Source organism: Ursus maritimus, assembly GCF_017311325.1.
Source record: "Ursus maritimus isolate PB19 chromosome X unlocalized genomic scaffold, ASM1731132v1 scaffold_X1, whole genome shotgun sequence".
NCBI classification, from domain to species: Eukaryota; Metazoa; Chordata; class Mammalia; order Carnivora; family Ursidae; genus Ursus; species Ursus maritimus.
The window spans coordinates 20,156,637-20,173,439 of NW_024423319.1; the positions used below are offsets into that span (position 1 = coordinate 20,156,637).

The window sequence follows — 16,803 nt, forward strand, 5'->3', positions numbered from 1 at the left end:
AGAAGAAGAAGAAGAAGAAGAAGAAGAAGAAGAAGAAGAAGAAGAAGAGGTGGGAGAGGTTGGTTTGGGCCAGTCTGCGGGCGGAAAGCAGGCTGTTCTTGGGACCACCCGAATGAGGCTGTTGGTGTAGCTCCCCACCTTGATGGGCGTCCTCCTGGGAGTCCCTGGATTTCTCCGGCCTTAGTGGTCCTCATCCATAAAGAGGGAGAATGGTTGGAAAATTCAGAAGGAATACCGGGCATGCCAACCCACTATCACCTATAGCAAGCCATTTAGTATCATTAAATGACAAAACACAGAAGATGGACAATGAGCAGTGTCTCCTTCCTTCTCCAACCACGTGCCCTGAATGCCCCCATTTGGTCTGGAGCTGCTCTATGAATGGACCAGGTGACCACTCAGAGCTGGGGCCTCTTTGTATCTGTGATGGGTGGAGACTGAGACAGAGGTGACGTGATGTTTTAGAGGTTTTCACATTAGTAATCAATTAACCCACTGGTCTGGGGGAGGAATGGAGAGCTTAACTTCAAAGGGAAGGACCAAACATTCTGCCTCCTCTTAAAACTCCATATGCTGACGGCAAAGACTAGATGCCTTATTAACCTTGGGTGGGTGCCCAAATGTTCAAAAGTTAAAACTGCTTTTCTCCAGATCACAAGAGTCATTAAGCAATCATGCTGCTGAATGAAGGACTGAATACGGAAAAGGTCCTTGCGCTGCTGAGATCCCTCATGATGATTACTCCTGCCTGATGTGTGCTCAGCGCTTGGGGATTTTCAACGTGCCCTATGACTTCGGCCAAGCTGCTTAACCTCTTTGAGCCTCAGTTTCCTGGAGACAGCCTCTTCGTCTTGGGATTATCCTACGGATTACGAGAGATAATGCTCCGCAAGTGCCTGGCACCTAGTCAGTGCTCAATTAAAGGTGGCTATTCTTACTCCTGGTTCATTCGACTTTTGTCTTCGGGGAGGGCAAAGGATGGACAAGGTCCCCAAGCTATTTAGTAGCACTAGCAAGACTAGAATCCAAGTGTCCTGAGCCCTTAGGATGTTCTGAGGATGTACATTTTCCTGCAAGGGGGCTCTCAGTTATTCACGTGAAATAGTTCAGGGCTATTTAAAAGACTTCTCCTTTGAGACTGAAATGATTTTATTAACAGATCTTTACTTGAACCATATTTTTGTTGTTGCTGTTTCTTTTTTGGGAAAGGATGAGAAAAGCAGGTAAGCTGAGCATCTCAATCAGATCTCCACCTGAAAGATGCAGGCCGCTCACATTCCGGGCCCTGCAATAACTTGTCTGCACGGCAGGTTTCATGGTGAACCGGCAGGCCCTTCTGCCTCTCATCTGTCCATCTCTGTCCCTCAGACCACAAACACCCGGGCCGCTGAGTTCCTCGGTGTGTGCAGCAGAGCTCCACGCTAGCACCGGGTATCCTCCTGAGGCTGCAGAGATTTAACGACCACGGAAATCCATCCATGCTCAAACCAAGAAGCGCCCTCACTGCTGGCTGATGGTGGCAGCAGCACCGGCTTGGCCAGACTCTACGCATGCCCAGTAGGCCCAGCCGGAGGAGTGGGCTCCTTCCATGTCATCCCCTTCAGAGACCACACACATCTTCCAAGAAGACACATGTGCTTTTTACTGCGAAGGCGACTCATCTGGGAGAGTTGCTTTTGGAGCCTGAGGCATATGTTTTCGGATCCCCTCAACTGGGGCAAATCCTTGGTCTTCCAGGGCAGCTTAGAATTTTGGAAACAGTCAGTTCACTCAAAGCCAAGGGCAGAGAACAAGGTGTGCCACGGAGGAAGGAGAAGGACTGATTTTGATCAAGTCCAAGGTGTGACTCTAAAGCACTAAATGTGAATTTTTGGCAAGGCTTACAAAGGATTCTACAAGGCCATCTGCAAAGAGATGCCAAGCCCCGAAATAGTGTGAGCAACGGCAGCTTCTCCCAGGTGAGGGCATGGAGGGCTGCTCCAAGGGCCTATTCTAAGAAACCCCTTCCAGCAGTGAGGTCTACACTGATCAAAACCAAAGCAGTTACTTGCCAGTCACACTCTTTTAAAGGGTGTTGGTGGGGCTCAGGAGGAGAAGGGGAAGAGGACCCTTGCAACTACAACCCACCCATTCCTCCTAGGAGCAAAACCCAGTGTGAAACAGAGGAGAAATTGAAAGTCACGCCCAAATGAATCTGGACACTGGATGCGTCACTAAGAGGTCTTCCTTCACTGACTCAGCTGTTGACCATGAAAGAGAAGCAAGAAATCTAAAGGGTAATTGGGCTGGAGGTTAGAGATTGCTTTCTACGAGAGGCCTGCCTGAAGGGCTGGCCAAGTGATGGCTCCATGTCTGCCATTCCATCTGACTGCCATCTTTGTGAGCGGAGCTCCGGGAATCCATGTCTGTAAATGTCTATGTACTCAACTGGATGCCGCATTCTCGATACGCTGTTGGTGGTAGACAGTGAGGAAAAACAGAGAAGCAAGATTTCAAAAATCTCCCCCCGCACCTGTGCACTTCCTGAAAGTGGATAGCCCTTGGAATGGGAGAGGCCGGGCCCTCTAGTTGTGTGAAATGACATTACCTCAGAGCCCTGAGCTCCCAGTTCTCTGAACAGGAAGGAAGCAGATCCACGGCTCTATAAGAGCCATTTCCTCTCTGCTGTATTAATTTCAGAGATTAAGTAAGCCACTCCTCTGTGGACCCAATACACTGAGATAACAGCCATTGTGTTTGCTGTGACTCCTACTAACGGAGCTAATCTTGGTAGACTGGTGATGTTGCAGGCTTTTAATGTCAAATTCAACTAACCAGTGGCTCTCATGGTCCCTTCTAGCACCCTGGCTCCTAGAACTACCACAGGAAGCCTGAACCCTTAGTTACAGACACATAGATGATGTCTGGGTTCCAAGGAAGGAAAGGAGAAATTTGTCAAGTGGGTTTTTAAAAGGACACCAGAGCCAGAGAGTTTGAATGGGAATCTCTTTCTCTGCCCTACTCACTGACTTCCTGTTCTTGGTGGTACTAGGAAGCTAATGCAATATATCTAGTGTCCGTCAGTCCCACATTCCCGGTTTCTGTTAAGAGAAAAAGAAGGCTTTTCTTCCCTCGCACTCTTCCTTTCTTTCTAATTGAAGGGGTGCAGTGCAGAGATCACTAGACTGGGAATTGGGATGGATCCTTGGACTATATTTCCTGCTCTTCCAGAAATTGATAAGGGGCAAGGTCAGCTCATCTCCTACATCTTTTCTAGGTCAGATTCTAGTTCCTTGCATTTTGGGTTGGTTCCCTGCCAACAAGTTTGCACAGACAATTTCAATAACACATCTCACGTTCAAGTTTAAGATTAGAAGCATTCAACACCCCCCTCCCCCCAATAGCCCATTGTCTGACCGATTCCTGGAGCTTTCTGGGCTCCTGACGATTTCCCACCATGGCGAAATGGGGAACCATGCTCTTGATTACAAGCCGACTTTTCCAGTCATCCATTGTTTGACCTGCAATTTTATTCTTGACTCTCCAAGGCGCTTCCCAAACGACCTAGACACAGGGCTTAGGGAGACAAAAAGTATACTGTCTTTCAGATATGAAGATGAGACCATTGACCCCGTGAATCAGACTTTCACTCTGCGGACAGGTTTGGATGGAGTCAGCCACATTCCCTTTCATGTCTCTCTCCCCACCCCACCACCCTCATTGAACCCCTTCCCACCCCCAGGGATGAGGAGCACTTCTGTGAAGCGGTTGGCTGGGATGAAATGGCAGTCCCTGGCTATGGGGCAGAGCAGAATTCACTGGAGAGTGGAAGGATGGGTGGAGAAGCAGCCTGACATAGCTAGAATAACCCTAGGCTTAAAGGCAGGGAATGGGGATCTTAGGTCTGGCTTTTTTGTGTGTTTGTAGTATGTAGTGAGATCTGGGGACTCTTCTGTTCTCTGACACAATTTTCTTATGTGAAAACCATGGTGGTTGGATCAGGTAATGGCTTAAAGCCCCTTCCGCTCTACTAGAGTAAGCCTTATGGCCCACTGAAGGAGCAGCTCCCAGCTCTGGCCCCATTAGCACCCAGCCAAGTGTGCTGACTAACAATTTATAACCTGACAGTCAGTGGAAGGAAGCAATGGGTGTTGGAAGGGGCTCATGAAACCCTGGTGTACTGGTTTACAAAAAACTGACCAAGCAGATGGTGATCATGTCTACCCCAATGTATGCCCTCCTTGACATATAAGCAGACCCGTGCTAAACCAAGGAAAACTTTTTTTCATTCTATTTTGTTTCATTTCTTTTTGTTTTTCATGATGTAGACATGAAATAACAACTCTGTTAAGGCATTCATATACGAGGGAAGCTCTCCTTCTTGGAAATCCCCTTGGCAGTACAGAATCAGGCACGAAAATGTCAATGTCTAGACTTCTACCTCTGGGAAAATGGAAATGTACTCCTCCCATTTTCCCACTGAGTAACTAAAACCTCTGGACATTATATATAAAACCAACATAAGAACACTCTGAGAAGTGGAGAGAAGAAGGGACTTTGGGACCTGAGGAACAATGTGGTGGTGAGTTCTCTGGGTTTTTGCCTCATAGATCTCAGGCACGAATCTGAAGAAGCTGGAAACCCCAAAATGCCAATGGACACTGACAAAAGTCCCCAACAAAAGCCTAATCTCTTAGGTAAAGGACCAGAAAAAGGGCAGCCCACCAACACAGAAAACTTGTATACAAGAACTGCTCTAATTCAGCTAAACACCACAGAAAAAAGTGTGGTCCCATCAAGTCCCAACATCAGAGGCCAAGTGGGGGTCTAGACTCCACCCCCACCCGGCAGTAGTGATTTTTTTTCTCCCTGCCCCCCCCAGATGGTATCAGAGGAGGCCTAATAGAGAGTCCAGGACCTTTGCTCCTGCACAGTGGTAATGAGTCCACATCCCATCATTGTCAATGTCGGTGGAAATATCATGGGGAACAGTAATGAGGCACTCTCACTGATCCCAGCCAGGATGATATCAGTGAAAGCCTAGTAGGGAGCTAGAACTATCACTACTACCCAGCAGTAATGAGGCATCCCAACCTCCTTGGTGTCAATGAAGGCTAAGTGGGGAATCTGGCAGAAATCTGCCCCATTCCCTGCCAAAGCATTATCAGAGGATCAGAGGAAGTCAGCTAAAACAGAAGATCTAAATAAGTGCTGAAATAAGAGAACTGTCAACCCAGAATCTTATACCTGGTGAAAATATGCTTCAGGTATGGAAGGGGAATCAATATATTCTGAGATAAAGGAAAACTAAAAGGATTTGTTAGTAACAGACTTCTCCTAAGAGGGTGGAAAAGGACATTCTCTAACCAGAAAGGACGTGATTAAAGAAGGAATTTTGGACACCACCAAGGAAGAATGAACAATGGAAAGAAAAAAAAATGGGTAAATATAACAGACTTTCCTTCTCTCAAGTTTTCTAAATTATGTCTGATGGTTGAAGCACTAATTATAACATTGCATGTTGTGGTTCTAAACATTATGTGGAAGAAATATTTAACCAATTACATTATAAACAGGGGAGGGTAAAGAAGTAGAAAGAGAAGTAAGATTTCCATACTTGACTCAAATTGGTAAAATACTGACATCAGTAGACTATTACAAGTTATGTATATATGACATAATACCTAGAGTAACCACTAAAAATGGCATACAAAAAGATGCATGCAAAAACACTATATACGGGGGCGCCTGGGTGGCTCAGGTGTTTAGCGTCTGCCTTCGGCTCAGGTCATGATCCCTGGGATCATGCCCCGCATCAGGCTCCCTGCTCAGCGGGAAGCCTGCTTCTCCCTCTCCCATTCCCTCTGCTAGTGTTCCCTCTCTCACTGTGTCTCCCTCTCTGTCCAATAAATAAACAAAATCTTTAAAAAAACAAACAAAACAAAAAAACAGAACAAAAACACTATACACGAATCATCAAACGGAATTTCAAAAAATGTTCAAGTAACCTATAGGAAGTCAGGACAAAGAAAATAAAGAAACAAAAACAGAACAAACAAAATAAAAATAAATTGGTACAATTAAGCATTAACCACCAGCAAGTTCATTAAAATGAAAATGATCTGGGGCGCCTGGGTGGCTCAGCTGGTTAAGCATCTGACTTCGGAAGCTCAGGTCATGATCTCAGGGTCCTGGGATCAATCCCTGTGTTGGAATCCCTGCTCATCAGGGAGTCTGTTTGTCCCTCTCCCTCTGCCCCTCCCCCTCCCCTGCCTCTCTCTCTCTCAAATAAATAAAGAAAATATTTTTAAAAAATGAAAATTATCTAAGTCTACCAATTAAAAGACAGACATTGGCACGGTGAAAAAATAACATGACCCAACTATATGCTGTCTGCGAGATGCTCATCTCAAATATAATGATATGAACAGGTTGAAAGTAAAAGGTGAAAAGAGATATATCATGCAAGTGTTAATAAAAAATAGTAAAGGGGTAGCTTTGGTATTAGCAGATAAAGTAAACTTCAGACCAAAGAAAATGACCAGAGACAGAGAGGGGCATTACATAGTGATAAAAGGGTCAATCCACCAAGAAGACATAGTAACCCTAATTGTGCATGCACCAAAGAACAGAACTGCATGACATATGAAGCAAAAATCAAAAGAACTGAAAGGAGAAATAGAAAAATTCACATTTATAGTGGATACTTCAACTTCCTCTCTCAACAACTGTTATAACTAGACAGAAAATCAACACAAAGAACTCAACAACATCATCATCTAACAGGATCTAATTGACATTTATGGAACACTCCACCAAAAAACGGCAAAATTTGCATTCTTTTCAAGCACCCAAGGAATATATACCAAGATAGACATATTCTGGACAATATTTTTGCTCCTGCACAAGAACATTTAAAGAATTGAGATAATACAGGGTGTTTTCTCTGATATAATGGGATCAAATTAGGAAACAACAAGAGAAAGACAATAAGAAAATCTCTAAACATTTGGAAAGTAAACAACACACTAAAAAAATTTATGAGTTGAAGAGGAGGTCTCAAGAGAAATTTTAAAAATACACTGAACTAGTGTACCTGGGTGGCTCAGCTGGTTAAGCATCTGACTCTCAATCTCAGCTCAGGTCTTGATCTCAGGGTCATTTGTTCAAGCCCCATGTTGGACATGGAGGCTACTTAAAAAAATACATTGAATTGAATGAAAACAAAAATACAATATATCAAAATTTGTCAGACACAGGTAACGCTAGAGGGAAATTTATAGTACTAAATGCTTACAATAGAAATGTGGAAGAAGTCTAAAAACAATAAATTTCCAACTAAGGAACCAAAAAAAAGAAGAGCAAAATAAACCTAAAACAAATAAAAGGAAGGGAATATAAAGAATAGATGCTGATATTGAAATTACATTGAAAACAGAAGAAAAAGTGAAGCCCAATGGGGAAAAGGTGGTTCTTAGAAAAAAAAATTATATAATTGACAAGCATCTAGAAAGACAACAAAGGGAAAAGAGGGAAGACACAAATTACCAATTTTGGAATGAAAAAGGGAATATTACTACTGATTCTGTAGGCATGTAAAGAATAATAAGGAAATGCTATAAGCATCTCTACCCATGCGAATTTGGAAATTAGATGAAATGGGCCAGTTATTCTAAAAGCACAAACTACCAAAATTTACCCAATATAATTATTAAAGGAATTAAATTCATAATTAAAAAAACTCCAGGAAATGAAAACTCCAGGCTCATACAGTTTCACTAGAATTATACCAATTGTTTAAAGAAGAATTAGCATTAATTCTACATAATCTCTTCAGAAAATAGAAGAGAAAGGGACGCTTCCCAACTTACTGTGTTACTCTGACAGCAAAGATGAAGAATGTACAAAGAAGACTACGGACTAATATTTCCCATGCACATAAACACAAAAATCCATAACAAAGTTTTAGCAGTTTATGAGAAGAATTATACACTATGATCAAGTCGGGTTTATTCTAGGGATGCAAGTCTGGTTTGATATTCAAAAGTCAACCCACATTATCTACCATGTTAACAAGCAAAATAATAAAAATCATATGATCACCACAAAACAATATTGAAAAAGAACAAAGTTGGAGGAGTCACACTTTCCAATTTTAAAACTTACTACAAAACGACAGTAATCAAAACAGTGTGCTACAGGCATAAGGACAGACACATATGCCAATGGAATAGACTTGAGTATCCAGAAATAAACCCATAAATCTACAGCCAACCGATTTTCAAAAAGGGTGTCAAGACTATTCAGGGAGGAAAGAACAGTCTCTTTAATAATTGGTGCTGGGACAAATAGATAGTCACATGCAAAAGAATGAAGTTGAGGGGGCGCCTGGGTGGCGCAGTCGTTAAAGCGTCTGCCTTCGGCTCAGGGCGTGATCCTGGCGTTCCGGGATCGAGTCCCACATCGGGCTCCTCCGCTGGGAGCCTGCTTCTTCCTCTCCCGCTCCCCCTGCTGTGTTCCCTCTCTCACTGGCTGTCTCTCTGTCACATAAATAAATAAAATCTTTAAAAAAAAAAAAGAATGAAGTTGAACCCCCTACATCACACCATATACAAAATCAACTCAAAATGGATCAACCTAAAGACAGGGGCTAAAACTATAAAACATGTAGAAGAAAACATAAGGGAAAATCTTTATAACATTGGATTTGGCAATGGATTCTTAGATATGACACTAAAAGCATGAGCAAAAACAACAACAAGATAGATAAGTTGGACTTCATCAAAGTTAAAAACTTGCACATCAAAGGACATTACCAAGAAAGTAAGAAGACAGCCCACAAAATGAGAGAAAACTATTGCAAATCATATATTTGATAAGGATCTGGTATGAATTAGAATGTATAAAGAACTCCTACAACAATGAAAAGACAAACAATATGATCTTAAAAACGGACAAAAGGCTTGAATAGACGTTTCTCCAAAGAAGATACACTTTTGGCCAACAAGCCCACGTAAAGATGCTCAATACCATTAGGCCTTAGGGAAATGCAAATAAAAACTATGATATACCACTTCCCACCCATTAGGATAGCACAATTAAAGAAAGGAAAATACCAAGTGTTGGCAAGAATGTGGAGAAACTGAAACCCTCGTACATTGCTGATGGGAATTTAAATTTTACAGGTGCTGTGGAAAAGTTTGGCAGTTCCTAGAAAAGTAAAATGTAGAGTTACCATCTGACCCTGCAATTCCACTCCTAGGTGTATATCCAAAAGAATAAAAAAATAGGTACTCAAACACACAATCTTCTTAAGTGCATCATTCATGATAACCAAAAGGTGGAAATAACCCAAATGTCCATCAATGTATAAATGGATAAACAAATTTTGGTACAACCATACCATGGACTGTTACACTGCCATACAAAGGAATGAAATACTGACAAAGGATGAATCTTGACAACATTATACTAAGTGAAAAGAAGCCTGTTGTAAAAAGTCATGTATTGTATGAAATTATATGAAATGTCCAGAATGGGTGAATCCATAGAGATGGAAATCAGATTGGTGTTTGCTAGGGGCTCGGGGGGAGGAGAGAATGGAGAATGACTTCTTAACGGGTATGGGGTTTTATTTCAGGGTGATGTAAATGTTTAGGAACTAGATAGAGGTGATGCTTTAGTACATTGTGAATGTATTAAATGACACTAAATTGTTATGCAACTTTCACCTTTAAAAAACCAGTAACACTAAATACTGGTCACAATGAGAGAAATGGGATCACTCGTACACTGCTGGTGGGAATGAAAAAGGCACTCTGCAAAAATAGTCACTGCAAAACTGTTTGGCGGTTTCTTTAAAAACTAAACACACAACCATTAGATGACCCAGCAACTGAACTCCTGGGTATTTATCCCAGAGGAATGAAGACTTGTGTTCATACAAAATTTTGCAAACGAGTGTTTACAGTAGCTTTATTCATAATAGCCAAACAAGGGAAACAACCCAAAAGTCCTTCAATGGATGAGTGGTTCAACAAACTGGTGCATGTATACCATGGAATACTACTCAACGATATAAAGACGTGACTGCTGGTCTATACAATGACCTGGGCGAATCTGCAGAGAATTACGCCAAGTGAAAAAAGTCAATCCCCAAATTTACATACTGCGTCATTTCTTTTATGTAACAATCTCGAAATGACAAAACTATAGAAATGGACTGATTAGTGGTTGCCAACAGTCAAGGAAGGAGTGAGTGTGGGAAGGAAGTGGATGTATCCACAAATGGGCAACATGAGGGATTCATGTGGTGATGGGATTGTTCTGTACCTTGGCTGTACCAATGTCTGCATCCTGGTTATGATATCGTACTATAGTTTTGCAAGATGTTATCATTAGGGGGAAGTGGGCTAAAGGGTACATGTACATGAGACCCATTTGGATTATTTCTTACAACTGCATGTTCATTTACAATGATCTCAAAACAAAAAACTTCTATTAAAATCATACAATCATATCATTTGATGCAGAAAAAGCACTTCACAAAATTCAACATCCATTCATGATAAAAACTCTCAGAAAACCAGGAATAGAGTGGAACTTCAACTTGATAAAGAATGTCTATAATAAACCTACAGCTAACATCATACTTAATGATTAAAGAATAAATGCCTTCCCTACAGGATTGTTAACAAGGCAAGGATGTCAGCTCTCTTCACTGTTTATATCAAATCAATATGTTGTACACCTTAAACTTACACAATGTTGTATGGCAAATATATCTATTTAAAAAACCAAAAAACAAAACACAACAAAAACAAAAACACAGTACTGGGAAGTTCTAGATAGTCCATTAAGCTAAGAAAATGTAATGAAAGACATATATGTTAGAAAAGAAGAAGTAAAACTATTTCTATTTGCAGTTGGCACAATTGTCTATGTAGAAAACCTTAAGAAATTTACAAAGAAGCTCCTAGAACCAAGAAGAGAGTTCAGGAAGGTCTCAGGATACAAGATCAATGAATAAATATCAATTGCATTTATATGTACCATCAATGAATAAATGGGCACTGGGATTAAAAATTCAATACCATTGAGGCACCTCACTGGCTCAGTCGGTTAAGCATCTGACTCTTGATTTCAGCTTAGTTTGTGATCTCAGGGTCACGAGATCAAGCCCCGCATCAGGCTCTGTGCTAGGTATGGAGCCTGCTTGGGATTCTCTCTCCCCCTCTCCTTCTGCCCACCCTTCCCTCTGCAAAATACAATACCATTTGCTATTGTCCCAAAACTTCCTAGGTGAAAACCAAGCAAAACATGTATAGGACTCATATGCTGAAAACTACACTGCACTGATGAAAGAAATCAGAGAAGAGCTAAATGCATGGAGGGATAGATATTCCGTGTTCATAGATTAAAAGACTCAAAATAGTAAAGATGTCAATTTTTCCCAAATTGATGTACAGCTTTAACCGATTCCTATCAAAATCCCAGCAAGATTTTTTAAAGATTTTATTTACTCATATGAGAGAGAAAGAGAGAGAGAGCACAAAAGAGCATGAGCAAGGGGAGGGGCAGAGGAAGAAGCAGACTCCCTCCATGGGGCTCAACCCCAGGACCCTGAGATCAGAACCTGAGCTGAAGTCAGATGCTTAACTGACAGAGCCACCCAGGTGCCCCAAAATCCTAGCAAGGTTTTTTGTAGATACAGACAAGATTATTCTAAAATAAATGGAATAGTATCCCAGAATTAAACGGAAAGGCAAAGGAAGTAGAAGGGTGAAAACAATTTTGAAAAAGAAGAGTAAAGTGGAAGGAATCAATCTACCCGGTTTCAAGACTTATTATATGGCCGCATTAATCAAGAGTGTGTGGTATTGGCAGAGGGACAGACACACAGATAACTGAAAAAGAACAGAGAACCCCAAAAAAGACCCACACAAATACGCCTAACTGATTTTTGGAGAAAGTGCAAACGTAATCCGGTGCAGGGATCATAGCATTTTTAACACAGGGCTCTGGAGCAAGTGAACATCTGTATGCAAAAAAATGAACATCAAGTTCGTCCTCATCCTTTAAACAAAAATTAACTCAAAATGGGCCATGGAGTTAAATGTAAGAGTCAAACTATAGAAATTTCAGTAAAAAAGTAGGAGAAAATCTGTAGGGTGTAAAGCTAGGTAAAACGTTCTTTCTCAGATCTGATACCAAAAGCATGGCCCATAAAAAGAAATATAGACAAATCAGACCGAAAATACAATATTTTGCTCTGTGAAAGACCCTGTGAGTAGGATGAAAAAACAAGTTACAGACTGGGAGTAAGTATGTGCAACCTCATATCTACTAAAGGACTAGTATCTGGAATATATAAAGAATCTCAACACTCAATGGTAGGAAGACAAATTACTAACCAAGTAGAAAATGGGCAAAAGATTTGAAAAGACATTATACTGTCAAGTTTCTACAGGTGGCAAATGAGCACAAACACAGATGTTCAATATCAATAACCATGAGAGAATTGCAAATTAAAACCGCAATGCGATACTCCTACATACCTATCGGAATGGCTGATATAAGAAATGGTCACAATGGCAAAAACAGGTGAGAACATGGAGAAGCTGCTGGCGCGAATGTAAAATGGTACAGACACTCTGTAAGGCTGTTTGGTAGTTTCTTCCAAGACTAAGCATGCAAGTATCATAGAACCCAGCAATTGCACTCCAGGGCACTTATCCCGAAGAAATGAAATGTATGCCCACACAAAAGACCTGTAGCAAGACTCATTAGAAAAAAACCCGTGGCAGTACTGATTTCTTGGTTTTGGTGTTATGCAACTGGGATATAAGGTGTAACCACCAGGGGCCTCTCTACCATGTTTGCCATTTCAGGGGAAATGGCAATGTAATGGCAATGTAATTACTTCAAAATAAGAAGCAAACTGCTATTCAAAACAGATGTCAATGTCCAGATCCTGACTCTCCTTCTTGCTTCTGAGACATGTGCGAAGTAGCATTCCTTTTTAAACCAACGTACAGAAGTTTGTACAGACCTTTTTATTCTATAAAAAACAATTCCCACCCAAATCTTTCTTGAGTGTTTCAGGGGCCGAGCCCAAGGCCTTGTCTGTGACCTCACTCAAACACTAGGGTCTGGGGACAAAATGGCATATAATGTACAATGCACCCAAAGAAAACTGGAAAAAAAAAAAGACCCCATTTACCGCAGAGGCCATCACTAACTCCCTGGCCCGGCATCTGGAGCCCGTGTGGGGGACGGAGGTCGGGATCTCATTTCAGGTCTGGCAACACAAAACCTATCGACATCAAACAAGCTACCCATTCAGCTCTAAAGAAAAAAGGCAAAAAAAAAAAAAAAATGCCGCTGTTGCTTTTAAAGACTCCACTCCACTGATTTCTTGTCCTGCCCCTTTGTGGCTCCCAGCAGCCAACGTAAAGGGGACAAGTGGGGGTAATGGCCAGAGCTTCCTGAACAAAGGCTTGATTCTCTGGTCTGCGGTAGCAGCCTACTGGCCCAGCACCACATCAGCACACTTGGGTACTGGCTGGACCCAGGGCTGGGGAGCACGGCCAATGGAGGGAGCACTGGCAGGAGGGCCCTGCCCGGAAATTGCCTTTGGTCCAAGTCAGAAGGGATCTCCCACTCCCAGCGTATCAGCCTTGGGCGGTGGTCTCGGTTCCTCTTTTCCTCTAGATGAACCTGGGCCTGGGAAACAGCCCTTGGGCAGACCTTTCTGTCCGCAGCAGAGGTCTGCCACCTTTCTACCCATGAGGCCTGCCTGGGCTCCTCGTCCCCTGGCAATGCCCATGAGCACCTGTTCAGGAAGCCTATGCTCCTCACATAAAAAGAAACCAACCCCCAGCAGTTGTTCAAACCTAAGCACAGCCCGGCTGTAGATGAACCCCAGAACCATCTGCCACACACACTTTGGATTTCATTCCCACAAATCCAAGTACATTCAATTTTCCATTTCATACACATCCATGTTTGGCTTCCATACAGAAAGAAAACATGCCCCATCCTCAAATACATGGCCGCTCCAGGGAGATGCATTGCTTTGTGACTTTGTAGCCTGTGCCCCTGGAGATAGGGTGAGGCGAGGGGTATTCTCATACCTCGGCTTCAGAACAGAGGCCTGTGGACAGTCTCTATCTCCCCCTCAGGCTCTAAGCACTTACCTGGGAGCCCCTGGCCACCCACATCCAGAGCTCTGAAGACACACTAGTACCTCTGGGGTTATCTCTGGCTCACCCCTCCCTTGTTAGCCATGCCTCTAGTGCCTGACTTCTCGCTTCCCAGGTCTGTGGACTCTGCCAGATCCCTCAAGTTCACCTCCAAGTGCCAGTTGGGGCCAGCTTTACCTTGTTGCCACCTGGCTGCAGGCATGACAGAGGAAGGAAACCAGGAGCCAAGTTAAAGGCACTTGGCAAGGAAGGAAAGGGAGTGTGAGGATATTGCTGAAGCAACCCTGAAGGCCCAAAATCTCCTTTAAAAGCACAAAGGAGGGGCACTAGATGGCTCAGTCAGTGAAGCGTCTGCCATCGGCTCAGGTCATGATCTCAGGGTCCTGAGATCGAGCCCCGCGTCAGGCTCCTTGCTCAGCGGGAAGCCTGCTTCTCCCTCTCCCTCCCCTCTCCCTGCAGCTCCTCCTGCTTGTGCACTCTCTCTCTCTCTCTCTCTCAAATAAATAAACAAAATCTTAAAAAAAAAATAAAAGCACAAAGGAGCTCTGCCCTTGCCCCCCAGTCCCTATCAACTTGGTCAGGAACAGCCTTGGTCTTTGGACCAGAAGGTCCAAACAACATGTTGCACTGTGAAGCCGAGTTGGGTGTCTACTGCTCAGGTGCACTGACAGACCTGAGAGTGTCCCTCATCCTAACTGCTTCTTCCTCTGTATCCCCTGGATGGGTCGAGAGTGAGGAGACAGTCTCAGCCATTCCCAAGGTGACCCCTGAGGCCATGACATCTCAACCCGAGGCTCCAGGTTGTTGGGCAGATTTTTGGTCAGGATAGAAGACATTNAGCAGGAGAGCCTTCATTTTTCAATGGTGAAATTTAGCCCCCAAAGTAAAGAAGAAGCGAAAAGACCTCCAGGTTTCAAATGGGCTTGTGGATGAATACATCCACAACGTTGATGGATAAATAGTTCAAATCTGTTTTCAAACATGCACACTAGTGCTATAGGTTGAATTGTGTCTCCTTCCCATACTTCACAATGTGGCTTCATTTGCAAATAGGGTCATTGCAGGTGTCAGGAGTTAAAATGAAGTCATCCTGGAGTAGAGTGGGCCCCTAATTCGGTATGACCGGTGTCCTTATAGAAAGGGGACATTTGGACCCAGAGGCATGTGCAGAGGGAGAACGGCATGTGAAGACGGCAGTGTTGCTGCCACAAGCCAAGGAACCACCAAGCTCTAGAAGAAAGAGTAGGAACAGGTCCTCTGTGGCCCATTCAGAGGGAGTGCAGCCCTCCTGATATCTTGATCTCAGACTTCTATCTTCCAGGGCTCTGAGAAAATAGACGTGTGTGGTTTAAGGCACACTGCCTGTGGAATTTTGTTATGGCAGCCCCAACAAACTCATACACTAGGGACAAAAATGTGTAGGGGAAGAAGCCAGTGCTGGCAAGGACTGGCCTGTGTCCACAGCACAGCACACTCACTGGCTACTCTGAGTTTCTGGGCTCACTTAATGTTCTGTGGTGAAAGATAATCTCTCATTAGGATGACTAAGAGCTGGAGTGTTGACAACCCAGGGCAGTCTTTGGCTCTAGGCACTTGGAGAACACCCAGTTCTGGACTCTTATTTCTCTGCCCACCCCACTAACCTGAAGCCAGGGGTCATCCTACTTCTCCCAGGTGGCTCTGAACCAGAGCACCTGACACAATGCTTTGCTCATGGCAAACAGCTTATAAAATCTTGTAGACAAAACTGGGGGGGGGGCGGCATGTGGGAATGGAGAAGAAGCAAGGACATGAAGGGAAGGAGGATTCCCGTGGCTTGATGGCTGGCTGCATACAGACCAGGAAGCTACGGCCACTCTTATCTTCCAGACTTTCCAGGCCGGACGGTGGGAAGAAGTGTGGGGCTGCTGACAGGCAGAGAGCACTATATGAGGAACAGATCTAGCAGCTCACTGTCATCAATCACAACCACCGTGGCTGCTGATCACAGCAGGTCACTCTGCTCTAAAAGGTACTGGCTAACTGTTCATAATTACTATCTGCCACTCACAGTCTTGGTGTTAAGCTGGGTGTGAGTCAAGTAGGATGCCCTGGTCTGGCAGGATTCAGACCTGGGAGAAGCAGGTAGAACCCAGACTGCAGACAGGCAGATCAAGGGTTAAAGAGGCCAGGCTTCTAGATATCAGTTCTGGCAGGACTTTGGAGCCCAATGACAGAGCCTGAATTAGGAAGGCCAGCTTCTCAGTCATGAGTTATGGGGCTCTGGAAAAGCTAAACCTTAAAGACTTAGTATCCTCACGTGTAAAACACAAAGTTCTATACAGAAATATAACAGCTACTGGTGGGTGCCGACCATGAGCCAGGCATCTGGCTTGGCAGTTTACATAGCATTTCCACTGGCTCTCTCCAACATTCCTACATGGCACACATGAAGAGCTCCCTTTGTGTCCCCATCACGCATGGCAGGAAGTACTTGTCTAACATTTGGTTCCCCTGTGGTCTGTAGCTCTCTGAGGGAAGGAAGAATGGCTTACTTGTGGCTGCAGTGCCACAGAATTCAGAACACACAGTAGGGAGTCAGGAACTATCTGCTGGATGGATCCACAAAGTGGATTCAAGC

General features: G+C 43.5%; 1 protein-coding gene across 1 annotated transcript in view; it reads right to left on the reverse strand.

Annotated features, from left to right (window-relative positions):
- The window catches only part of MAMLD1 (mastermind like domain containing 1), a 119,906-nt gene that overhangs the window by 54,892 nt on the left and 48,211 nt on the right, over nt 1-16,803 (reverse strand). Inside the window, 1 exon segment of the mRNA XM_040628127.1 lies at nt 3,397-3,555. Coding sequence (XP_040484061.1) covers nt 3,397-3,492 — 96 coding nt within the window. The 5' untranslated portion in view covers nt 3,493-3,555.